The 23,849-nt window shown below is 23.8% G+C and overlaps 6 protein-coding genes across 11 annotated transcripts in view; 3 read left to right on the forward strand and 3 right to left on the reverse strand.

Annotated features, from left to right (window-relative positions):
• Positions 1–23,849, forward strand: part of LOC127280518 (cyclin-dependent kinase 10) — an 85,612-nt gene that overhangs the window by 61,047 nt on the left and 716 nt on the right. The window contains exon 7 of one of the 2 annotated variants that reach the window (XM_051303559.1): positions 14,643–14,654. The exons of the other annotated variant lie outside the window; for it this stretch is intronic. The gene's annotated coding sequence lies outside the window, so the exon portion shown is untranslated. Of the gene's footprint in view, positions 1–14,642; positions 14,655–23,849 lie in introns of those variants that run through there. 2 annotated transcript variants of the gene reach the window in all.
• LOC127280520 (fructose-bisphosphate aldolase-like) lies at positions 13–4,291 on the reverse strand. The gene is made up of 6 exons (XM_051303562.1): positions 4,082–4,291; positions 1,721–1,933; positions 1,087–1,403; positions 748–969; positions 469–646; positions 13–230 (listed from the first exon to the last, which is right to left on the reverse strand). The coding sequence occupies exons 1-6, from the start codon at positions 4,118–4,120 to the stop codon at positions 111–113; spliced, it is 1,089 nt and encodes a 362-aa protein (XP_051159519.1). The 5' UTR covers positions 4,121–4,291; the 3' UTR covers positions 13–110.
• On the forward strand, positions 2,886–3,882 carry LOC127280538 (ubiquitin-like domain-containing CTD phosphatase 1). Its single transcript, XM_051303588.1, has 2 exons — positions 2,886–3,003; positions 3,145–3,882. Exons 1-2 carry the CDS (start codon positions 2,953–2,955, stop codon positions 3,736–3,738), a joined length of 645 nt encoding a protein of 214 aa, XP_051159545.1. The 5' UTR covers positions 2,886–2,952; the 3' UTR covers positions 3,739–3,882.
• LOC127280510 (ADP-ribosylation factor-like protein 6-interacting protein 4) lies at positions 4,693–9,558 on the forward strand. 5 transcript variants are annotated; one of them, XM_051303543.1, is made up of 5 exons: positions 4,693–4,788; positions 5,088–5,313; positions 6,424–6,928; positions 8,162–9,010; positions 9,268–9,558. In XM_051303543.1, the coding sequence occupies exons 3-5, from the start codon at positions 6,459–6,461 to the stop codon at positions 9,392–9,394; spliced, it is 1,446 nt and encodes a 481-aa protein (XP_051159500.1). In that variant the 5' UTR covers positions 4,693–4,788; positions 5,088–5,313; positions 6,424–6,458; the 3' UTR covers positions 9,395–9,558. The 5 variants fall into 5 exon arrangements, with proteins under 5 accessions (XP_051159500.1, XP_051159503.1, XP_051159502.1 ...); XM_051303546.1 differs by having other exon boundaries at positions 4,770–4,788; positions 5,227–5,313; XM_051303545.1 differs by having other exon boundaries at positions 4,772–4,788; positions 5,093–5,313.
• On the reverse strand, positions 9,408–12,753 carry LOC127280512 (RING finger and transmembrane domain-containing protein 2). Its single transcript, XM_051303549.1, has 5 exons — positions 12,417–12,753; positions 11,739–11,979; positions 10,811–11,515; positions 10,409–10,624; positions 9,408–10,204 (listed from the first exon to the last, which is right to left on the reverse strand). The coding sequence occupies exons 2-5, from the start codon at positions 11,943–11,945 to the stop codon at positions 9,971–9,973; spliced, it is 1,362 nt and encodes a 453-aa protein (XP_051159506.1). The 5' UTR covers positions 11,946–11,979; positions 12,417–12,753; the 3' UTR covers positions 9,408–9,970.
• On the reverse strand, positions 19,105–23,006 carry LOC127280654 (ras-like protein family member 10B). The gene is made up of 5 exons (XM_051303809.1): positions 22,904–23,006; positions 21,926–22,083; positions 21,035–21,271; positions 19,494–19,697; positions 19,105–19,407 (listed from the first exon to the last, which is right to left on the reverse strand). Exons 1-5 carry the CDS (start codon positions 23,004–23,006, stop codon positions 19,282–19,284), a joined length of 828 nt encoding a protein of 275 aa, XP_051159766.1. The 3' UTR covers positions 19,105–19,281.

A 23,849-nucleotide genomic window follows, 5' to 3' on the forward strand; every position in this document is an offset into this window, starting at 1 on the left:
ACATACATAAAACAATAAAACTTTTTTAAACAAGAGTAATAAATATCCCTTCTGAAAAAAATTCATAAATATTCATAATCAGTAATTTTATTATTTATATTAATTAAAATTTAATTTTCACTGTATTTTCCCAAAGAGGCTAGTGAAGCCAATTTTGCTTTCTCCAAAAATGCACTTTGAGCCATTGATATGTTTCTACACTCTCCACTCCAAACTTTCATTGCCTCGTTCTATATTTAAATTAAATTTTTTTTATATATCAAAGTAGTAACAAATTTTTTTTATATTTTCAAAGGGAAAAATAAATAAAATTTCAGTTTTTTATAACATAGAAAAATTTATAATTTCTTTTGATCTTAAAAGCAAAGTTCAGTATTATTTTTTATAATTCTAAATTTTTTTTCATATTCTCAACTTAAAAACATCAATGATGAGTTTTAAAGTATTTAAATATTTATTATTCTATACCTGAAGAGCTCGACCAAAACAGAAACTGAGAGTCCATGGTTTTTTAGCATTAAAGAGATTAATGGCATTGAGATTTGAATAAGCCTCAGAATCCTTTTGGCCTCCGCTAAGAAAAAATATCGTTGAAACTGCAGATGGAACTGTTCTTAAAAGTGCTGTGACAGTACATTTTGCAACCATCTGTTTAATTAAAAATTAAAAATAAATTTTTTTAATCTCAAATATTTAAGTATTTTTTCTTTAAATTTTTTCATAAATATTTTAAAGCATAGAAAACTTATCTCTGCATTGCAAATTTCGGATTTATTTCCTGGAAGAACCATTGCTGGTTTGAGAATAATTCCTTCTAAATAAACATGATATTTTTGAAAAATAAAAAATAATGTTGACAAAATTTCTTCTAGAATTTGTTGACATTTTTCTATCGAATGATCACCGACAGTCAAAATTTCAGGTTCAACAATGGGCACCAATCTGGCACTTTGACAAATTGTTGCGTATCTATAAATAATATTTTTTTTTTATATTATATAAATTATTAAACTGAAGAAATATGATTTTAATTAAAAGTAGAAAAAAATATTGGAATTTAACAAGAAAATTGCATTTTATATTCACCTAGCGAGTACGTGACAATTCGATTCAATTGACAGACGACTTGGTAAATTATCAGAAATAGTAAAAACACATCTCCATTTTGTAAAATGACATCCATCATTTTTATATTGAATGCATCTTTCTTTTAGATCATCTAAACCTTGGGTCAAATTTTCTCCCTCAGTTCCAAATAAAGGCACTAAACCTTTGTCAACTTTTATTCCAGGAATTATATTTTTTTGACATAATAAATCGATAAATTCTACACCGTCTTTCGTTTTTTGATATAATGTTTCGTGATGTAATAAAATTCCACTTATATATTGACCAAGTAACGACTACTCACATCCGAAAAAGCAAGATTTAAAAATTTTTTTTTAGACTCTTCTAAATTTAATACAGAGTATTTGAAAAAAAATTACTAAAATCTGAAAGTTATTTTGAACTTTTTTTTATTTGACCTCTTGCTGCGACTTACGGTTTATCTGTCTGTCAGTTTGTACCAATATTTTGTCCGTGTATTAAATTTGTATAGCTTTGCATAATTTGTTTTTTAAGTTTGTTAAATATTAAATTTTGTCATTTAAATTTTAAAATAAATTTTCTCGTAATACAAATGCAAAACTTTTTTGTGAAACAAATTTTAAAACTAAACCTCATTAGATGAAAATAGCATTTCCCTGTAATCTCTTCGAGTAATTTCAGTATTTTCCAAATTTAAAAATCGGAATCTCTCCTCTAAACTGGCAGGTGATTCGTCGGCAGCTAAAATACCTTTTCCCTGAACGTTTAGAGCTTCTACGATTGTTTTTAATTCATCGCAAAGTGCAGGTTCCAGCTTTGTGAATTGAATTGAATTTTTTGAATCCTATTTTTATATTAATGAAATAAAATAAATTTATCAACTATATGTTAGGTATAATAAATCTTTAATAACTGCAAAATAAGATATTTTTTTAAATATAACAAATTTGCTATTAAAAATTATATACATTTATATAAACTTTACAAAATTATAAACATTATTTTTTTAATTGTACTCTTTTTTTTGTTTCAGATGCCTATGGACATGCCAGAGGATATAAGAAACTGTGAAGCAGTTTTCAAAAAAAGTTTGTTTTATATTAATGATGAATAATAAATAACATTAAAGTAAAGCAATAATTATGGAATGAAACAATTCAAAATCAGGCTAACATTACATTATGGTTATTTAGATAAAACCCTTTATTCCCTTTGGTAGGATTTAAAAAAAATTCAGACTCCCCATCCCTCTGATTGTTTAGATAAAATTTATACAAAATACGTGGATACTGATAGGATCGAAAATGGCCCATATTTCACTATAATTCTAATTTACATCGCTTTGAATAATTAAATTATTTATAAAAATACTCAGTTCAGTCTTCCGGAACAAATCACAATGATTTTTTAATTACTTTTACGAATAATTCGTATAAAAATTTTTAAAGAAAAAGATGAATTAAATTTTAAAAAACTTTGGTGAAATATTAAATAATTTAATTTTATAAATTTTTAATAATTATTAATTTTAATCAATTAAAACATGTAATGTGCGACGTCAATGATATAAAAAAAAACGATATGAATTATTTTTATTACATTCTCTCATATTATTCAGTTAAATTATACATATTATACGCAGTTTCTAAAAAAGCTATACATATCTATTTTTATTTAATTACATTCTTTTCAAAAGTACATACATGTATATGTATATAGGCTATTATGTGCCTAATCATATTTTAATGGACTTAAGGTATTGAAATATCAATAAAATAACAAAAAGATAATTAAAAAAAGATAGTTTAACATGAAGTTTTCTATATAAACCAAGTGCGAAATTATATAAAATAATTATATAAAATGATTAATTTTCGATTTTATTTCATTTTACTTAACATTCTACTTTTACATGTAAGTATTAAATAATTTTCTTCATCTTTAATCTTTATTATATTTATAATTATATAGTCTGGGTCGGAACCCCTTTTCCTTTTTTTACAAAAGCGCGATATAAAAGTAAATAAAATAATAAATAAATAATATATATTCCAGATCGTCACTGGCGATAATTTTATTGATCAAATAATCCAGGAAAGAATAAACAATTATAATATTGAAGAATTAAATCCTCTTCGTGAGGGAAAAAAATTACTAGTTCTTGATATAGATCACACCTTGTTGGATGATAGATCAAATGCAAAGAGGCCCTGTTTACATGAATTTTTAACGAAAGCCTATAAAAATTATGACATTGTTATTTGGTCAGCGACAAAAATGATATATATTGAGAGAAAGATGAACAAATTCAAAATAAATAATAATCCTAATTATAAGATTGCCTTCTGTTTAGATATATTGGCGATGGTACCAATTAGATTAAAAAAATTTAAATTTATTAATGTAAAACCTCTTGCTTTAATTTGGGGTAAATATAAACAATTCTCCCCCAAGAATACAATTATGATTGATGATTTAAAGACAAATTTCATTTTAAATCCACAATCAGGTCTTTTCATAAAACCTTTTTATAAAAAAACAAATGTAAATACTACGGATTATGAACTTTTAAAAATGTCAAAATATTTGGAAATCATTGCTAATTTTAATGATTTTCAAAAGTTAAATCACAGTTTGGTTTTTATATAGCAAAGTAAAGCGGGTGATATAAGCATACAGGGTCAAAAGAGTCATAGGATTAGTTTTAAAAATAAAGTAATTTCTTTTATTAAAAATATTTTTAGTTTTTAATAAAAAAAAAACTTTTCTTCAAAAAAAAAAAAAAAATTTTTTTTTGTCAATAAATGCAAAATTGATAAGTATTTAAATTTTAGTAATAGTAGTTTTGTTAATTTAAGACTTTTTAAAGACGTAAGTAATTATATGAAGAGAAATGTTTAAAATTTGATTTAAATAAATTTTTAAATGCTGCAATAAAATTAAATATATGTAAAGGTTAATAAAATAAAAAATTCTTTAATTATAAACTCACCTTACTTTTGCAATAGCAATCTTTTTCTATTATCGACATTGTTTAAAATAATACTCTTTGGAATTTAAAAAAAAATTTTAATTATTTTAAAACTAATATTTATTGGGACTTGATAAAAAATTAATAGAATTTTGTTTTTTAAAAAGTTGGGAAAAAATTGAAACTTTGACAGATTGAAATTTTTTTTTTTGTTTCAAAATGTATATTATATATATATATATATATATATATATATTATAACTCTTTTATTGAAACAGTTAGAATCTCAAAAAAGTCAATAAATCAATTTTTATGTTTATAAGAATAGATATTCTTTTATATTGTAAACAGAAAATACAATAAAAATAAATTGTGACTAATATATAATTTGGTTTTTTCTATATGTATTCTTTTTTAAACTTTCCCGCTAAATGTAAAAAACCCTAACCTTAAAATTGGTTTAAAATATCCGTATTAATTGACGTGTAGACAGAAAATAAATAAATTTAATATAATAATAATTAATTTCTTATATATAATTTTTTGAAAGTAAAATAAAAAAAAAGTACATTACAATTTTTAATTCAAAAACATTTATCACTTCCGGTTCGTATACGTTTCAATTCTCCCGTGGTTATTATTTCCGTTAAAGTTGTCAGTTTCGTTTCTACGTCACTTTTTGTTCGTGTCTTGTTCGTCTTCCTCTTCTTTTCAACGAGTCACAAAAGGTAAATGCAATCGAGTAATATTTTCTTTCGTTTAACAATTGCTATAAAAATATAAATCGTGTAATTCATTGATTTTTCCTCTAAACTCATCACCCCATTTCTCAATTAGTTCAGTTTAATTTGGAAGAACAATTGTGGCTTTTTTTTTCTCTTCATTTACTCATTTTTTTTTGTAGGTTATGTTACATTATCGATATTTTAATTTGCCATTTTAAGAAATTAAAATCTATATTTACTTATGCATAAATTGCTGTCGATTTTAGTTGTTTTTTTTAAATAATATAAAAGTTGTGAAATAGTTTAGGTGTGATACGAAAATTCATCAGAAATAATAAACCGCTTGGAATTATTATCAACGGCGTCATCAATATAAGTATATATATATATATATAGATATATATATATTCATGGAAATTGTCACAATGCTTGTGATGAAAGGTTAAAAAATTGGGATTTTGTATAATGCGCAAAACCAACTTCGCCGAAGAATTCCTGTATTTTTCTCTGAAATGCTACATTTCTGAGGTAAGTACTCATTTTAAATTAAATATTTTCTATATTGAGATTGCATCATTTTGTTTTAATTGATAAATTTTAAAATATACTTTCTGTTATGTAGAGCAAGAAAAACGTTCTATATACTTTAACTGGATATTTATGTTTTATATTGATTTTGTGTCTTCTAAATCTATTTATAAAGGGTCGTTTCATTATTAGTTTAAAAAAAGTAAATGAAAATATCTAGATTGTGAGGAATTACATTTAATTTTTCCCTTATATTTGAAAAATAATGTTTTAAAATATTTACGTGGAAAAAAATAATTAAAAATGTTTCTAAATAAATTGTTAATGTTTAGAAAATAAAACGGTAAAAATTTTTAAAATTCGTAATAAAATTTTTTTTTATGAAATTATTAAATAGAAATTCATTAATAATAGGTATAAATTAATTAAATGAAGTTATAAATAAAAATAATTTTAAATAACGAAATTTGCAGAAATTGTGATGAATTGTTAAAAATATTTTGTAACAATTTATTTTTCTTTTTTCATTGATCGTAATTTTTCTATTGTATATGTAATAGTTATGTAAAAAAATTCATTCTTTCTAGAAAATTCTCGCACGTTTCTATTAATAATTGTAAGTTAATTATTAAAATGAAAAATTTTAAAAAGTAGAAAATTAAAATTAAATTTTTAAAATATATTGATCAAAGGTAAACGAATAAAAATGTTATTTAAAATTTTTTCCATATTTTTCAATAGTTTCAATTATTTTTATTAATTATTTGAATCTAATTTCAATTATTTAATGGAATAATTTTTTAAATCCCGGATTAAAGATATTTTTCTATTTGATTGAATAATTAAAAGTATTTTCAATCATTTGATTTAATATTTAAGGACAATTTGATTTTTAAAAATTGAAAGATTATTCCAACTATTTGATTTAATATTTGAGGATAATTTTTGAATAATTAAAATTGTATCAAAAGTTATTTTTTTATTTTCGTATTAATTAAACCATTTTGTAAAATTTTGTAATTCTTTTTTAATATGATAACAGTTTAAATTGATTTTGAATTTATTTATTTTTTTTACATGATCTTATTGTTGTAAATGATTTGTGTGCAGGGTCCACTAATACAGTTTCATTTACGTTCAACAAAATGAGTGATGTTGTTTCAAAGCAAGATTCAAGATCGCAGGATCGTTTAAAGGGGAAATTGAGAAAGCATAAAAATTCAAGTTCATCGAGCGCAAGTGGCTCGGGATTATCGCCAAAACGTCGTAACGCCTGCAGTAAGGATAAACGTAATAAATCAAAACAACGACGTGCAAGTTCATCGGGTAGTTCCAGTTCATCATCAACGGCAAGTCGTGGTTCAAGTTCACGAAAACAATTAAAATCGAAATCCGACAATAATAGTGCAATGTCACAAAAATATAATCAATCGTCGCGCGATCGTCGCAATGGAATTCAATTACAGGGTGGAGGCAGTGGTGGTCGTGACAATTATGTACGTGAACAACGCACCTACAGTCAACGTGAGTCGAGATACAAAATGGAGAGATTCGATCGTACATTTTCAAATCGGATGTACAACGACAATAATCAAGGTGGAATGAGAGGCATGAAGTATGCAATTTTTCTTGAACCGCAAATCACAAAAAAAATAAAAAATAAACAACAAATTTCAATTTTATTTGTTTGGGGAAGAGCGCGCGAGGCTTGGAATTGAACAATTTGTTTCATTATATAAATCTTTGCTTTATTAAAAAAAAAAAAAAAAAAAAATGAGGATATACAAAAGGTTACTTGTTGATTTCAAGATAATAATGGTGAGTTTTTTATTTCAACTCTTTGAACAATTTTTATTCGTTTTTTTTTTGTATTTTTTGATTTTCAGATGAAACGATAAAATAAGGTGAAAATTGATCTCTTTAAAAAAAAAATGGGAACGTAAAAAAGAAAAAAACTCGACAATTGGCTAATAATTTGATTTCTAGTTCAATATTTTCAAATTTTTATCTATTTGGTAGAAAATTTACTATTCTGACAGATCATAAAGCATTAATTTGGTTGAATTAATTAAAAAATTCGACTATAAATTCTCGTTTAGCGAGATGGAAAATTAAATTACAAGATTACTCTCATTGCCCAAATATTTAACATTTTTTTTTTATGGGGCGCATGATTATCCCATAAAAATCATTAATTAGAATTTTTATTTTAAAGAATATTCTAAGAAATAATTATCTTTTAGACGAATTTTCAATTTAAAATTCAACAGATTTTTTTATACGAATTTTTACATAAAATTTTTTAGCTATTTTTTATTTTACAGTCATTTTCTTTGACTTGATTTTTTTTTTGAAAGAATTTTAATTTAACAGAATTTTCATTCAATAGAATTTTATGTTATTTGAATTTTTAAATGACAAAAATTTCAATTCATCGAATTTTAATTTATCCTAATTTTTAATTGTACGAATTTTCATTTGACCGACCAAACAATCGACAGAAAGATTTCGTCGTAATTTTTAAAAATTAATCAAATCACGATTTTCTTGATAAAAGAGTTTCAATTGCTTTCCTTTATTTTTTTACGTTTTCATTTTAATCGAGAATTTTAACCAATTTTATGCATCGTTTTATTTATTTTTTTACATAAATATTGAAATTTTCTAAGTCTTTTTTCACTCTTCCCCATACTTCAAAAAAAAAAAAAAAGATGAACGTTGTTTTTTTTTTCTTTTTTTTTTCTCTTATCGACTAAGGACCCGATTTTCGACGACGGTGAAAAAAAAAATCATGTCCTTAGAATCCTTAGAATTTATTGGACAATAATGATTAATTGATTTTTCTTAGTTACAGACAAAGGGGCAACATGAATCGAAATTATCGTAATTTTGATGATCGTCGAATGCGTGGTGGACGTGACATGAATAATCGAAATTTCAATAATTTCAATCGATCTCAAGGCGGTAGAATGAATCAATCAATGAGTTATGAATATCGTCGACGTGGCATGTATCAACATCGGAATAATGAAGGACAATCATATATGAGAGATCGTTATGCGCAACGTCAAAGATTTTCCAAAGATCGTCCATCGCAGGATTATAATAATTCATATAAAACTGAGGAATCATCATCGTCACGACAATATGAAAATCGCGATAGTGCACGTTCCGATCAATCGTCATCGCATCATCAAATTGAAAGAAGTAGCAGTACAACGCGTGATAAACCAAAATCATTAACTGAAGATGAATCATCGTCACAGCATCATCATCATCATAATGAATCTGAAGACAATGTTCAATTAAAAAAACGTTCACATTCATCGTCAAGTTCATCGAGTTCAAGTAGTGAGAGTAGTAGCGATACTGATGATTCAAGTTCAAGTGATTCAAGTTCAAGTTCTGAGGATGAAAAGAAACGTAAGAAGAGGAAAAAAATTGCAAAAAAATTAAAGAAAGCTGAAAAAAAACGTAAGAAGAAGAAGCTTAAGAAGAAATTGAAAAAAATGAAAACACGCAAAGATAAGCCAATTAAGGAGAAGAAAAAAGTATCAAAAGAAAAAACAATTGATGAGGGTGCGGAACCAGTTGTTGTTGATAAATCGAAAGCAATGGCACCAATGACAAAAGAACAATGGGAAAAACGACAGGGCGTTGTTCGTAAAATGTACGATAAGGAATCTGGTAGACATAGGTAACATAATTCTTTTTCTTTTTCAATCCATTCCCAAATTTGTCTTTTCTTTCAGGATTATAATAATTTTATTAATTTCAGTAAATTTTTTTTTAATTTCCAAAAAATCTGGGTAAGTGATTTTATGATGAAAATTTTTTTTTTTAAAAATTAATATTTTATTTTATATTTTAAACATTTATAAATAATCATTGAGAAGCCATGAACAAAAATATTAAATATTTATTTTGTTTTAATATTTTGAAATTAATTTGCAGATTAATCAAAGGCGACGGGGAAGTTTTGGAGGAGATTGTCAGTCGTGATCGTCACAAGGAGATAAATCGACAGGCAACAAGAGGTGATGGTGAATTTTTTCAAGCTCAACTAAGAGTTAATCAGTGATGTTTCATTAAGAAAATATTTTTTTTTTTTTTCCGTCTTCATACAATTGAAATGAAAGTAAGAATCATTTTTGTTTTTTCATATCCAATTTTGTTATTTTTTATTATACACAGTCATTTAACAAATATTGGATTAAACGAATTCCATCGTTTATACAAATGTAATTATGTAATTCTTTTTATTTTAATTTCCCTTCTTCTTTTTTATACAAACGCTCTTACTCTCTTCAAGTGTTACAAATATATATATATATTTAATTCTTCGAATTAAAGCACAAAAACAAAAAATATATAAAAATTTAAAAACTGGAATTAGTTTGTAACTTGCACTAAATAATTGTCCAGTCTTATTATCGAAAAAAAAAACAACTTCTCATAAATTACATTAGTAGTAAATCTAGTTTTGTGTACAATTATTTTACAATGAGTTTGATTAATATAAAGATTTTTAAAAAATTATAATCAATAATAATAATAATAATGGGAATTGTAATCACATGTTTTTTGATTGAATACTGAAAAAATAAGAGTTTGATAAACAAATTTTAGAATTCTTTTTTTTTATAATGGAAGGGGATTAAAAAAGTTGAATAAAATAGGATGTGTGACCATCGCGATAAATTGGATCATCTGAGATGGGAGCACGACAGAGAGGACAGGAACGTTCTCGATCTAACCATGTTATCACACAAAGTTCACAGAATATATGTTTACAATGAAGTCTCACTGGTGATGAATATTCATCGTGGCAAATTGTGCAAATTCCCCCCGATTCGTCCAATTGATTTTTTGTCGCAAAAGATCCGACACTCTAAAAAAATTTTAAACGGAAAATAAAATTTTATCGTTTTTGTTTTTAATTATTATTAAACTTTTGTGAAATTTAATATTACAATTAAAAAGAAGCAATTTTTTTAAATTGAAAAAAAACAGAAATTTTAATTAAAAATTTTTGTAATTAATTTTTTAATTAATTTTTGAAAAATAAAATTTTTAAAAAATCGACACTACTCACCACTTGTTGCATCATTTTATTCACAGCGTGTTTCAATAATTTCAATTGGGAAATAATGTTGCCACCTTTGCTGAGCGTATAAATAGTTATGAGACTAAAACTATAAAATTTTTCGATTCCTTCATATGCTTCAAATAAAAAATTGTACCAAAATGGAATTGGAATGAAACATCGAAATAGTTGTGACGTCGCTTCCAACATCAGATAATATTTACCCTAAGTAAAGAAAAAAAAAGCAATTTTGAATCATTATTTCAATGAATTATTATTATTTTATTATTACTACTAATATTCATATTTAAAATATCTTTTTTTTTTGTAATAATTTTCCCTATGATAAAAGATTATTTTGAAATTCATTTAAATTGCAATTTTATTGCAAAAAAAAAAAAGAATACTCACTCTACTTTGAAGTGAAATAATTTTCGCCGAGAAACAAGTGAATATAACTTTGCAAAAAATTGTTATTAATTTCATCATAAAATCAGTGATCATTACAATCCACAATAATTCCCATGCGCTTGTTAATGTTGTGATATTTGGCATTATTGGTTGATCAAATAAAAAATTCAAAAAAATAATACAACCAATTATATAAAGAAATATTCCAAATAATGACATGAAATTACGATTTTGTTGTTTTGATATTTCACGTTTTAAATCGGAATCAGCTTGAATTGTTGTCAATATTAAAACCAAAAAATGTATTATTTTATATTTATAATCAATAAGAACTTTGACAAGTAAAATTAAAACTAATGGAATGTATTTTCGTAATATTTTAAGCATTTTTCTTGCTTCTGGATTCAATGTTGAATGAGCGTCTTGAGTTTCACTATTATTATTATTATTATTTTGACTATCGTCATTATTATCAGTCTCGTGAATATCACGATGAAAATTATCATTTGAATTGGAATTATTATGATTGTGATTATGATAATGATTGTGATCTGTTGGTGAATTTGGTGGTGGATTCAAAATCACATCAGATTCCGATGTTGTTTCCATGTTTATTATAAAATTATCATTTTGTGATTCTTCATTTTGTAATGTTCTCTCGTCAGAATTTTGTCGTGGTGAATTTGGCCAAAATGACCAAGAAATCTTGAAAAGAAAAATTAATAATTTTTAGTAATTTTCGATAGTAAAAGAATAAAACTTTTTTTTTTTCCTTTTATATTAAAAATTTGAGAAAAAAAAACATTTTCTAAATTACAAAAAAGAATAAAATTGTTTTTTTTTTTTTTAAATAAAAGAAAGTTTTATCATTCAATTTTTTTTTTTATGAAAATAAATATTCATGTGAAAAATAAAAATAATTTTATACTTGTCCAATTATTGGTTGCATTTCTTCAATTGTCGTCGATATATTATTAACAAATAATCGAGAACGTTCAATAGTTCTTGCTCCAAGATTTAAATTATTTACATTTTGACTATCTCTTATTGGATTTGGAATTATTCTTTGATTATTATCTTCGGTATTATTTTCTGTTGTATTCGTTGTTGTTTCTTCAGACGTTGTTTCGGGCATTTTAAATTATAAAAGTCGAAAGAATTTCGATGATCTATTTCAATAAAAAAAAAGAGAATTAAAAAATAGAAAACATATTGTAATTAAAAAAATCTCTAAAGACAAGTTTTTTTTAAAAATTTTTTTGAAATTAAATCCTTAGTAAATTTATTTATTTTTTCTAATAATTCTAAAAACCTTCAAAAATCGAAAGAAATAATTAAAAGATTAATTATAATATAGAAATTGAATGCAAACATTTTGAGGTTATGTTTGTGAAAATAAAAATAAACATACGGAAGATTTTTTTAAAATATTTCCAAATAATTTGGTATATGTAATTTTTGTGTAAATAACATTTTATTTTCAAAATATTTGGAAAATTTTGTTTAAAATTTTTGAGAAAAAAAAAAAATTGTAAGCTATATAGATAAGAAATTAAACGCAACAAATTGTCAATTCATTTCAATTATATAAATAGAAAATACTTACCTTAACTTTGAATTCAATAAAAAAATATTTTTTCAAATTGATATATAATTATGTTATATTTGATTTCTTGATGCATTTTTGTTCACTTTTATTAATAAATTTTGATGAACATTTTTTTTTTTTTAAATGAAAATGGAAAAACCAATAATATAATTACTAATATAGCTATACGTGATTATCGTAAGTTTTTACGACACAAAGTATAGAAATGTGTTTAATGATTCCTTTCTTCGATAAATTTTTTTATAAATATATTTATAGATAAAATAAACCAACAAACGTCATGAAATGTCATGAAGTAATTTTTTTTTTTATATTATTCGTCATGTTTTTGCAGACGTGGATAGTGGAACGAGAATGGAACATGGAACCAGTGGAAAATGAAACAGCAAGATTTTTAAAAAAATTCTATATTTTACAATAGTTTTTTTTAATTAAAAAAATACAGGTAAATATATAATTTTAAATAGTAATTATTTTTTATTAGTAATCCATATGGAAAGTGCAAAAAAAACTAATCAATAAAAAAAATCAAGCTTTTTTTAAAAGAAAATTGTTGTTATGTTGGTAGAAATGAAAAGTTCAGCATTTTGTTATCTTGGGTTGGCATTACTGCTCATTGCAAATGGCGTCGTCAGAAAGTATAGGAGATTCGTTTTTCATTTTATAAAATGAATCTTACAGTATTTTTTTTAATCTTAACACTAATTATTCATATATTTTGATAATTAAGTATTGTTTTATATAAATAAACAGAAATTTATCAAATTTTCGTGGCAGGAAACAAAAAAATTAGTACATTTCGGTAAAATTTTTCTGACACGGAAATCTAACCTAAAAAGTTTAGAAACGTAATGTTAAACAAAAAATACAGGTAAATGTATAATTCAAATCGTAATAATATAACAATTTTTATTTTATTAATAATAAATATAAGAATTGCGAAAAAAATGAATAAATAAAAAAAAATCAAACTTTTCTCAAAAGAGAATTTTTGTTATATTGGTAGGAATGAAGTTCAGTTTTTTTGTTATCTTGGGTTGGCATTATATATGACTTCATTTTGCAGCCACTAGGGTATTTTCGCCCTAATTAATTTTTTAAAAAATCATTTATATGTCGAAATCAATATTAATATAAAAAAAAATAATTGGAAATATATTAATAAAATTGAAAATAATAAATAAGGTTCAGCAAGGTTGTTACAAACTTACAATTAAAAAAAGTAAAAAAAAAATTCTATGTTGGTAGTAATGTTGGTATTTTTTTCGTTTTTGTTGGTACCACTGCTCATTACTGTAGTGGACATTGTTGAAAGCGCGGTTGAAATTTACCGATTATTTCGTGAAAAACAAAAAGTATTTCATAATTGTAGTGTAAATTACAAATATATTTCAATAATTAAGATCAGTTTAATCCAATTATTCAAGAATTCAATTAATTTTTGTTGGTGAGTATCGGAATTTTTAATATTTTGTCAAATTTGATGATGCTTTAGAATTTAACCTAAAAATTACCGCACAACTAATTCCACATTTCTCTTTTATATTTCTTCAGATATTTGTCCGTCGTATTTAAGAGACAAATTTTAAAAGCAAAATTTCATTACAATTAAAATTCGTATATATTTAATTGAGTTTTTTTTATTCATTTATTTACAGGGCTAAAATATGGAAACGAAATTATCTCGTAATAAGGTTTTTTCTTTCGGCGTCATCATTTCTTCTCAAATCAGGTAAATATTTATTTATAAAAAGAATTAATTTTATTTTTGTGAAATATAATAAATATTAAATTTTCTATTTAATATGTAATAATTGAAAAATTCTTTCTAAATTTTGTAAAAAAATAATTTAATATCTATTTTACAAAAAAAAAAATTTTTTTTGAATTTTTTATTTAGACAATTTTTGTTTATTATTTTTCTTTTTTTTGCATATTTATTAGCGCAGGCATTTCCTTTTATTGATACAAAAAATTATTATTTTACTCATTAATTATTAATTACAAAAGTTGATAATTTAAATAATTTTCGATGGCAATTAAAGTTATTCTTAATTAATAACACAAATATTGTTAGTTAATTAAAATTTATGAAAAAAACTGAGAAAACAAGAAATGGTTTGATTTTTATTAAATTAAATTAATTTTATTTAAAAAATTTGATTTTCAATTTTTTATTAAAAAAAAAAATTATAAATTTTTATAAAATAGTTTTTTTCTCAATTTATAGTTTTAATTGCGTGAAGGATGGGTGTTTGTTGCGGAGCTGCTCCTGGAGGAGATCTGGCATTGCTGAGTCGCAGTTCAATGTATGTTAATAAATTTTTTCCTTTAATTTATGCATATATTTAAAATTTTTAAGAAATTGAATTTTATTAACAAAATTAATTTATTTTTAAAGAAATACAGAAATAACAATAGTTACTATTGAAAATATTTTTGAAAATTTATAAACAAATTCCATTATATTTTTCATAAATATCAATATAATAAAAACAAATATTTAATATAATAATTAAAATTTATCTATTGTTTTTATTTGTAACAAATTTTAATGTTTGTAAATGATAATTGGAACAATATCAAATATTGATATATTTAAAAGTATAATAATAATTATTAAAATAATTGATAATATTCAGGATTTTTAATATTTTACTTTTCACATGTAGGATAATTATTTTTTTTTTCCAGGCAGTTGGTCCAGAAGAAGAAAGATTTGTCCTTTCATAAAAAAAAAAAATGTGCTGGCATCGTATTTTTAACACTACGCTGAAATCCCTTCATATAGGTGAGTCTTTCTTTCATTATTAATTTTTATAAATTCAAAAATTTACACATAAAAAATTTGTAATTGGCTTTAATTATTTTTTAATTAATTTAGTTCTGAAAAATTTTTTAACATTCATTTAACATTTTTTTGATTAAAAATTTCTTTCAAATGATTTTATTGTTTAATAGTGTTCTGAGCAAATAATAATTTTATAATTTAATTTTTTAATCCTTTTTTTCAGATCCATTTCAATTTTCCAATTATCTGAAGAGACTAGGAAGGATGTGGAAGAAGAAAAGTGGTCCCAGCATACAGTTTTTTTTTATGAAAAATATTTTTTTCTTTATTATTTTTTTTTTTATAAAATTTTTTTTTGTGCTCCCAACCTTTCGCAGAAGTGCGAGCAAGAAAAAGGGATCTTTGGGAGTTGACCTGAAGCGCTCGAGAAGTGGCGATTTTACTATTGTCCCAACGTGGGATTCGCCGATCGGTGAGTCGTTTTTTATTTAACTCCTTCCCTGTTTAAAACAGTTAAATTTTTTTATTCAATTAAAAAATAGATTCATAAATTGAAAATTAATTTTATATTCTTAATTTAGAAATTTTTTTTCACTTTAAAAAAAAGTTGATATTGATCCAAATAAAATATTTTAAAAAACAGGGAAGGAATTTTGACAACATAGTGACACCATTGACATAATTTATTATTTTCTAGTATTTTTTTGGGGGGGAGTAATCTGAATAAAGTGTGTGATATTTTCGAAAACCCTTTAAAATTTGTAACATTCTCCACATTTTAAAGTATTACATATTTTGTCGATTACTACCTTAATACTACGTAAATTAATATTATTGTCAATGTTTTTTTTTTGAATTGTTTATACATGTGTTATTTATTTACTGTATTTTGAATATTTTTAATGTTTTGTAATTTTTCTTATTTAAAAGTAATTTTCTTTTCAAAAAAACAGTAATTTTTTAAAAAATGTTATTAACTTTAAAATAATTAATCTTTTTAACAATTTTTCAATTTTGTATAGTAAATTTTTGTATTTAATTTTTAAAAATTAAAAGTTACATTTGGAATTAAAAATTAAAAGTTTTTGATTTTTCTTTTTTTAATGATTGACTAATTAAATTTTTTTTCTTTTCAGAAAAGATCGCTCAGGTGACGGTTGCGTCCCGGGACGTTAATCCTAGTGTAGGTCATTTTGCACCTGGGCGGTATTAGTTTCGTTTCGAATATATCTGTAGGCAAGGAAATTCGCGAAAAATTTTTCGTTTTAAATATAGCTGTAGGTAGGAAAAATCGGGAACAGTAGGCAAAACTTTTTTTTCGTTTTAAATATAGCTGTAGGTAGGGAAATCGGGTTAAAAAAATGTAAGTAAAAAAAAGTAACTGGAGTACCAGTGAAAATTTTTTTTATTCCAATTTTTAATTTTTTGTTGTTGTCACTATGTTGTCTTATATTTTAATGTTTTCTAATTGTTTTGTGAACGTTTTTTTTTTTTTTTTTTTTAATTGATCATTATTTTCAGTTGAATCATCGTGGTGAGCAATAATATTTTTTTTCGATTATAATAATCTTTTATTTTTTCAGTGATGTATAATTTATTATTGAAAATTTTATTATCGTTTAAAAAAATTAAATTATTTTCCACTATTTCTACTCAAATTAGTTGATATTTTTGTTAAAATTTAATTTATTTTTTTTGATACTTTTAGTATAAATTGATATTTAAATTACACAAAATGTCTAATTATTTGAGAATTTTTGAGAATATTTAGAATTTTAAATTGAATTTAAATAAAAAACTTTTTTAATGTATTATGAACTGTTGCAAATTTTATTATTCAGCATTGCGATCGGTGAAATCGCAGCTGATTTAATTTTTTTGTAAAAATATAGTGAAATATAATTTGCAATTTTTCATAAATAATTTTTAAAAATAATTTTTTTATTCTAGAGTATAATTTTTTAATGATAGCATTTAATTTGCTAAATTATGCTCTAAGTTTTTCATTTAAACTCTTTTAAACCCAATTTATGAATGACTTTCTTAAGACTCTTTAAAAAAAAGTACGAACAATGCTGACGTCGAATATACTTTATAAAAGGGTCATGCTTAAGAGCGAAAATCTTCTCATTTTGATGCTTCTTTTGAATTTGCACATTTAGTGGCAAATGCATTATTCTCAGTTTTTCTAAACAAAGAAATTAATTTTATAGATCTATTTTTTTTATTAATTATTATTATATTTATTATTATTAATGTAAATAAAATAAATTTAATTTTTTTAATTAATTAAACATTAATTTTATTTGTGCATAATTAATTAAAATTTTTTTTTTAAATATGATAAATCGGGATTTTTATAGTAATTAAAAAAGGCAAATTCTGAAAGTTTTTAATTGAGACTGATTTTTTTTTATTGATTAACAGTCAAATTAAATTACAAATTTTAAATTATTACGAAATAATAATATTTCTTTTTATTTATTACAAGATGCACTAAATTTGAAGTAAATCCGATTGTCCATAGCAGCTAAATTCTAAATTAAATAATACTTATAGACTAATTAATTGTAAGTTAAAATTTAAATTAATAATATTAATTAATTGATCAATTATTAATTATGTAAATAATAAGTTTGATTAATAATTCTTTAATTAAAAATTTTTTTTTCACCTATTGAATAGAGTAAATAATTAATTATAAATATTTAGAAAAAAAAGTACTACAATTATTAAAAAAAAATAATTTTTTTTTAAACATACAATTTATTTTTTTTAATTATACACTCGAATGGAATTATGAAGTAGATGCATATGTAAATTGAGAGTTATCCAGACTCTCAATTGTCCAAAAAAAATTTATAACAAATTAATAATAATATTATAATTGCTGCAATCGTAACTTTGTATAAACTTTTTAAATTCTAATAGTGAAATGTACAGTTTGTTGAGCTAACTTTTTATCTCTCTGCTTTTGTGAGAATATTGGCCTTTTATATAAATTTATAATTAATATTATAATAATTCAAAATAAAAATATTATGAATCAACAAAAAAAAAAAATAATTTGAAAAAAATTAATAATGCAAAAAATGTAGAATATAAAATTTTGTAAAAAAAATAACGAAATATAAAAAGTAACTATTAATAACATTCAAATAAAATAATTTCAATTAAATTTTCATTTGAAATAATAAATGAAAATGTAATTGAAAATAAATAATAATTAATAATAATAATAAATAATAATAATAATAATAGTAATAATAATAATAATAATAATAATAATAATAATAATAATAATAATAATAATAATAATAATAATTAAGAAAGTAAAATTCAGTTGAAAAATTCTAAATTAAACAATAAAATAAATTTTCAGGCCGAAAATTTATTAATTTATCGAAATTGTTAATATGTTTCATAGAAATTTTTACAAAACAACTATTTTAACATTTCTAACAGCTTAGAGTATGCAACAATTTATATCAACAAAGCAGTTTGTTAAACAATTTTTGAATTATTTAACAATAAATACTTTCTTATAATTATATATAGTATATATATATTATTTATTATCGATTTAATTTTTTAATATTTTTTTTTTCTCTATTTGTTATTAGTTTTTTTTTTTTTTTTTTTTTTTGCTTTTCTTTGTCTATTGTAAATGGAGCTTATTTTATTTATTTGCGTTTTATTTTTGTACAAATTGTCATCACAAATAAAATGAAAAAAAAAAAAAAATTTTTTTTAATAGAAAATAAATTTTTGATTTAATTGATTATTATTGATAATAATTAAATATTATTTTTACATTTTTTTAAAAAATATTTAAATAATCTCAAAATTTTTTCTCTACCTTTATTGGTATATAAAAAAAAGTATAATTTAAAAAAAAGAAATTAATTTTGTTAATATAATTTTGTTGTACATTTTTAGGCCAGTACGCAATTTTTTATTTTTATTTTTTTTTTTTTGGGGAGGGAAATTGAAAAGTTAGAAAGCAGTTTTTTGTCACAGTCATAAAAGTTCTTTTTTTCTTTGAATAATAATGAAACATTGGTTTCATTGTCAAAGAATAACACATTTTTCATGAGCGTTTTGCTGATTGGCTCTCATTGTTTGAGATGATGTTGGTGTTGGTGACGGTGGCTTTCCCTCTACGGCTTGAATATTTTTCATTAATTCCCTAAAAACCTATAAATTACAATTATAAATTAATTTATAAAAAAAGCTATAGGTACATAAAAAAAAATGAGAATTTTATTTGGAAAATAAAGTACCTGAACTACTCGACAATTATATTTTGCACTGCATTCAACGTAACCGCATCTCCAATGTTTGCGAACAAGATTGACAATATCCCTGTGTCTCGTTCCTGGAGCCGCAGGAGCCGTGAGTTTATCTTGTTTGTTACCAACGACCAACAAAGGCACTCCCCTCATGTCTCGTGCCTCATAAATTTGTTCTCGCAACATTCTTATATACTAAACAATAATAAATATTCTTATATATAGTCTTATATTTAATTCACAAAAATTAAATTTAAAAAAAAATTATTTTTTTAAATTTTGTAAAGGATTCTATTTTTTTGTTTGATATACAATTAAAAAGTTTAGTTAATTGAAATAATAATTTTGGTTCATACAATGAAAAAATTTGTTTCATTTAAATTAAATTAAATTAAACGCCTATTTATTTGGCGTAAATAAATTTTTTTATTGAAATCAAATAAAAATTTATTTGAATCAAATAAATATATTTATTAGGCTGTTCAACCAAAATTTGGTTGTTTCAAACAAAATTTTCTGATATAGAATCCTTTAAATGATCCTGCGTGTAGGATATCTGTATTTATTGGTATTGAACAATAATGTCTAATTAATAGGTCATGGCGTATATATATATATATATATATAAAACATAAATTTATAAGGTATATTGTGTCGATTCAATGCTATACTATCTATCGCGAATGAAATGTCGAGAAACAAGATGAAGTTAACAGGACTCTATGGAATTGTTTAATTAAACCATTGCAGTCGACGTGAAACAAGTTATACTTAGAATATCGCATATATATATATAAAGTCTACATTGTTTTAGTCAATGAATTATCAAAACTTTCCTGGCAAAATGTTATTACTTCAATTTATTTCATAATAATGCATACTATTATTTTAGAAATCTGCCACAAATTCTGTTTATAAATTATTATACAATTGTGCTACACCTACATTTCTCGAAATATTTGAGCGCATGATTGTTACATAAAAAATAAAAATTAGTTGCAATTTACATTTTAAAGAATTTTATTACATATTTTTTTTCTCAAAAAGACACCCCCCTCTGTCCAGAATAGATTTAATTTAAAAAAGCTTTAAATTGCCTTAAATTACAGTAAATTTTGTCTATTTTTTGATGCCGCTTGGCACTTTTTAAATATTAAACATAGATTCCAAAAGAAATCTACATTACCGACTGATGGTAAAAACAGAAAAAATGATTATATGAAAAATTACCGACATAGAAATCTACATTACCGACAGATGGTAAAAACCGAAAAACGATATGGAAAATTACCGACATAGAAATTTACATTACCGACTGATGGTAAAAACAGAAAAATGACATGAAGAATTACCAACATAGAAATCTACATTACCATCAGTTGGTAATGTAGATTTCTATGTCGGTAATTTTTTAATATCATCATTTTTCCTGTTTTTACCATCAGTCGGTAATGTAGATTTCTATATCGGTAATTCTTTTAAAAAATTAAAATTCTATTACAATATAAAAGAGAAAAATATAAATTATATACCTGAAATGTATCTTGATTACTAAGATCGAAAATGAGAACATAGGCAGTAGCGCTTCTGAGTCCATAATATCGAAAATCGGTCCATTCGTGTTGTGAATTAATTGGGAAATAGGGAATAGTTGGAATATCGGTGATTTTAATTTCATAAAGTCTATCAGCCAAGACGACACTTTGATGATAAGTTTCTCTTTTTTCTGTCGGTCTATAATCTTCATTAAATTCACTCCAAACGAATTGCTGAAAAACGGAAATAAAAAAAAAAAAACGTTGTCAATTCGTAAATTTTTATTCTGCAGAATAATTTAATTTAATAGTAATTATTTTAAGAATTATTACACAAGTTTAGTTGTTATGTAACAGAAATGTTAGATATTTGTAACACAACAGTTATGTAAAATATATTTACATAGTTTTATTTTAAAATAAAAAATATTCTTTTTTTTTCAATACAACTGTATTGGATTTTACAATAAAGCATATATGTAATGGAAATTGAGAGGCAAATTGAAGATTGAAGTGGGCTCGTTTATTTGAGTTTGTTCCCTAACACGTGATTGAACCTGAATTTAAATGTATTCTCTTCTGGTATATACTATCGTTTTGTCGCATTCAATTCGTTCGACATGACGTGAATAAAAAAAAAAAACTGCCGTATATTACTTTATAGCTCACAATAAATGGAACGTAACTCCAATAAATAAAATAAATCCTTTTTTAACTTTTTTGTTTTTAAAAATTTTTTTAAAACAACGTTATTGTTATAAGCGTTGCTTTTTAAAAGATTTAACGCCTTTTTAGTTTCATTACTTTTTTTGATAAAAATTATTAATATTATAATTAAAAAAATAATAAAATAGTAAACAAATAAAGAACAAACAAAAAAAATAATACCTTGACAATACTGGATTTTCCAACTCCGGGAGCCCCTAAAAAAATTACTTTAACTTGTTCCAGACTGTCAGCAGAATTTTCTTCCTCCTTTGATGTACTGTCACTTATCTCCAATCGCCATATGTCACCTCTCCTTTCCAAGTAATCTACATCCAATTCTAGACAGAAAAAAATTTCGTCTAAAGAATTTATATTAAAATTAATTTTTAAATTAATTTTTAAATTAATTTTATTATTTGTACTTCTCTTAATTATATTTAATTAAGTTTTTAAATTGGGCACTATTTTTAATTTAAAATTTATGATGATATATTATGTATATCAAGTTTCTTGTCTGAATTTCGCGTATCAACTGACATATAATAAGAAATGTTAAAGAAATTTAAAGCTACAGGAGATTCTGTAAATTCTCCCACTCTTTAAGATTTACCCCCCCCCCCCTTCTTTCATCATATATTCTATCTGAGCTCTACCCTGAGCTTCTAAGCCTATTAAAAAAAAGAAGGAAAAAGTAGGTTTTCAAAAAAGGGGTCAATTGTGAGATTTTCCATATATAAGAGGAATTATAAACACCTATTCAAGATCGTTCTTTTACTTTTTTATTCTCTTTATATACCTATAAGCATTGCTTTTTATATAGAATAAAGTCAAAGAGACTTCTTATATGTAAAATGTTTTGACATTTATTTTTTTTTAAATTAAATATTCAATTCAGATCATAATAATAATAATTAAATGATCTTTTAGATTTTGGAACAAAGAATTATTGGAACGAAGAACTATATTGCAACTTTTGGTTTTTGGAACAAAGAATTATTGGAACTTTTCGGTTTTGGAACAAAGAATTATTGGAACTTTCGTCCTCCAATTGGTTTTTTTTAATCCACCTGTTAAGGAAATAGAAAAACGAAACTGGGAGATTTGATAGTTCAGAGATGACAGAAGAGCAACTGAAGAAAGGGAAAAAGAAGAAGGCACCTTCAAAAAATACATTCGTTGTGACAACAACAGAGGTTACGAAATCACAGCACTCTTGAACGGAGAAGAAGAGGTTAAAGAGGTTAACAAGAGGTTCAACCATCATGAATGAGAGCCACTGAAGAAAAGTCAGATGCCAACGTTTGGAGCAAACTTCGTAGTGTAGTAAATCCAGACTTCAGTGACACACAACAGAGTTAGGAACAACACGTCTACCAGAAAGGGAAATCTCCTGATTATCATACTATCAAGGGGCAAGTTCATGTCCAACAAATGGGCTTTCACCTCGAAGTTTAGCAAGATTATCGGAGACATATATATATATAGGAAAGGTACAGTCGCAGTGGAGGCAAACAAATCGAGTTAGCAGAGAAGCCGGTCATAAATTTGCAGATTGTAAGAAGAGTCCAAGGTGCTTTTTGGAATGGAGAAATTCAACCGAAAAGATAGCATCAACCACATTGTAATCTATAAAGATCCGCGATTTGGATTGCCTTACCCAGAAAGATATATTAATATTAATCAAGTCTTTAACGTCCGAGAAGTTATAATAATGGATAAATACAAAACGAAGTCATTTTGGAGAACAATTCTTTAATGATACTAAAATCCGAATCCGTTTCTAAATCCGAATTCGTTTTTATTTATCCTACCTCCACAGCATCTAAACTAGCCTCAATGTTATGCAATATTGCAGAAATATTGGCAACATTGTGGCAAGTTTAGGTGCTGTGAGGGTAGAGATATTAAAGCGTCGAAATAACCATTTGTAAACTGTTAGATAGTAGTAAAACTGTAGAAAGCTTTTAGGAAACTTTTTATGGTCGATTTTTCGCTTCACTGTAAAAACGAAAGAATTTAATACCGACCTTAGGTACAAAATTGTCATTTGTTTCTATTTTGATACCTAAAATCGTGGTACTTTTTTAGGTATACTTTCTTTTTA

This window comes from Leptopilina boulardi, unplaced genomic scaffold, assembly GCF_019393585.1.
Source record: "Leptopilina boulardi isolate dan_hultmark-lab unplaced genomic scaffold, ZJU_Lbou_2.1 LbouV2_248, whole genome shotgun sequence".
Taxonomy (NCBI): Eukaryota; Metazoa; Arthropoda; class Insecta; order Hymenoptera; family Figitidae; genus Leptopilina; species Leptopilina boulardi.

Excerpts from the sequence above, each read along its gene's own strand:
- LOC127280538 (XM_051303588.1), top strand. The coding sequence starts at position 2,953 with ATGATTAATTTTCGATTTTATTTCATTTTACTTAACATTCTACTTTTA. Across the intron at positions 3,004-3,144 it reads TTAACATTCTACTTTTACAT|ATCGTCACTGGCGATAATTT; the intron begins GTAAGTATTAAA and ends TATATATTCCAG.
- LOC127280520 (XM_051303562.1), bottom strand. The coding sequence starts at position 4,120 with ATGTCGATAATAGAAAAAGATTGCTATTGCAAAAGTAAG. Across the intron at positions 1,934-4,081 it reads ATTGCTATTGCAAAAGTAAG|GATTCAAAAAATTCAATTCA; the intron begins GTGAGTTTATAA and ends ATATAAAAATAG. Across the intron at positions 231-468 it reads GTTTTGGTCGAGCTCTTCAG|AACGAGGCAATGAAAGTTTG; the intron begins GTATAGAATAAT and ends ATTTAAATATAG.
- LOC127280510 (XM_051303543.1), top strand. The coding sequence starts at position 6,459 with ATGAGTGATGTTGTTTCAAAGCAAGATTCAAGATCGCAGGATCGTTTA. Across the intron at positions 6,929-8,161 it reads GGTGGAATGAGAGGCATGAA|TTACAGACAAAGGGGCAACA; the intron begins GTATGCAATTTT and ends GATTTTTCTTAG. Across the intron at positions 9,011-9,267 it reads AAGGAATCTGGTAGACATAG|ATTAATCAAAGGCGACGGGG; the intron begins GTAACATAATTC and ends ATTAATTTGCAG.
- LOC127280512 (XM_051303549.1), bottom strand. The coding sequence starts at position 11,945 with ATGCCCGAAACAACGTCTGAAGAAACAACAACGAATACAACAGAAAAT. Across the intron at positions 10,625-10,810 it reads TTATTTCACTTCAAAGTAGA|GGTAAATATTATCTGATGTT; the intron begins GTGAGTATTCTT and ends TTCTTTACTTAG. Across the intron at positions 10,205-10,408 it reads ATAAAATGATGCAACAAGTG|AGTGTCGGATCTTTTGCGAC; the intron begins GTGAGTAGTGTC and ends AAATTTTTTTAG.
- LOC127280654 (XM_051303809.1), bottom strand. The coding sequence starts at position 23,006 with ATGGTTGAACCTCTTGTTAACCTCTTTAACCTCTTCTTCTCCGTTCAA. Across the intron at positions 21,272-21,925 it reads GAAAATCCAGTATTGTCAAG|CAATTCGTTTGGAGTGAATT; the intron begins GTATTATTTTTT and ends TCCGTTTTTCAG. Across the intron at positions 19,698-21,034 it reads GTAATCAAGATACATTTCAG|TATATAAGAATGTTGCGAGA; the intron begins GTATATAATTTA and ends ATTATTGTTTAG.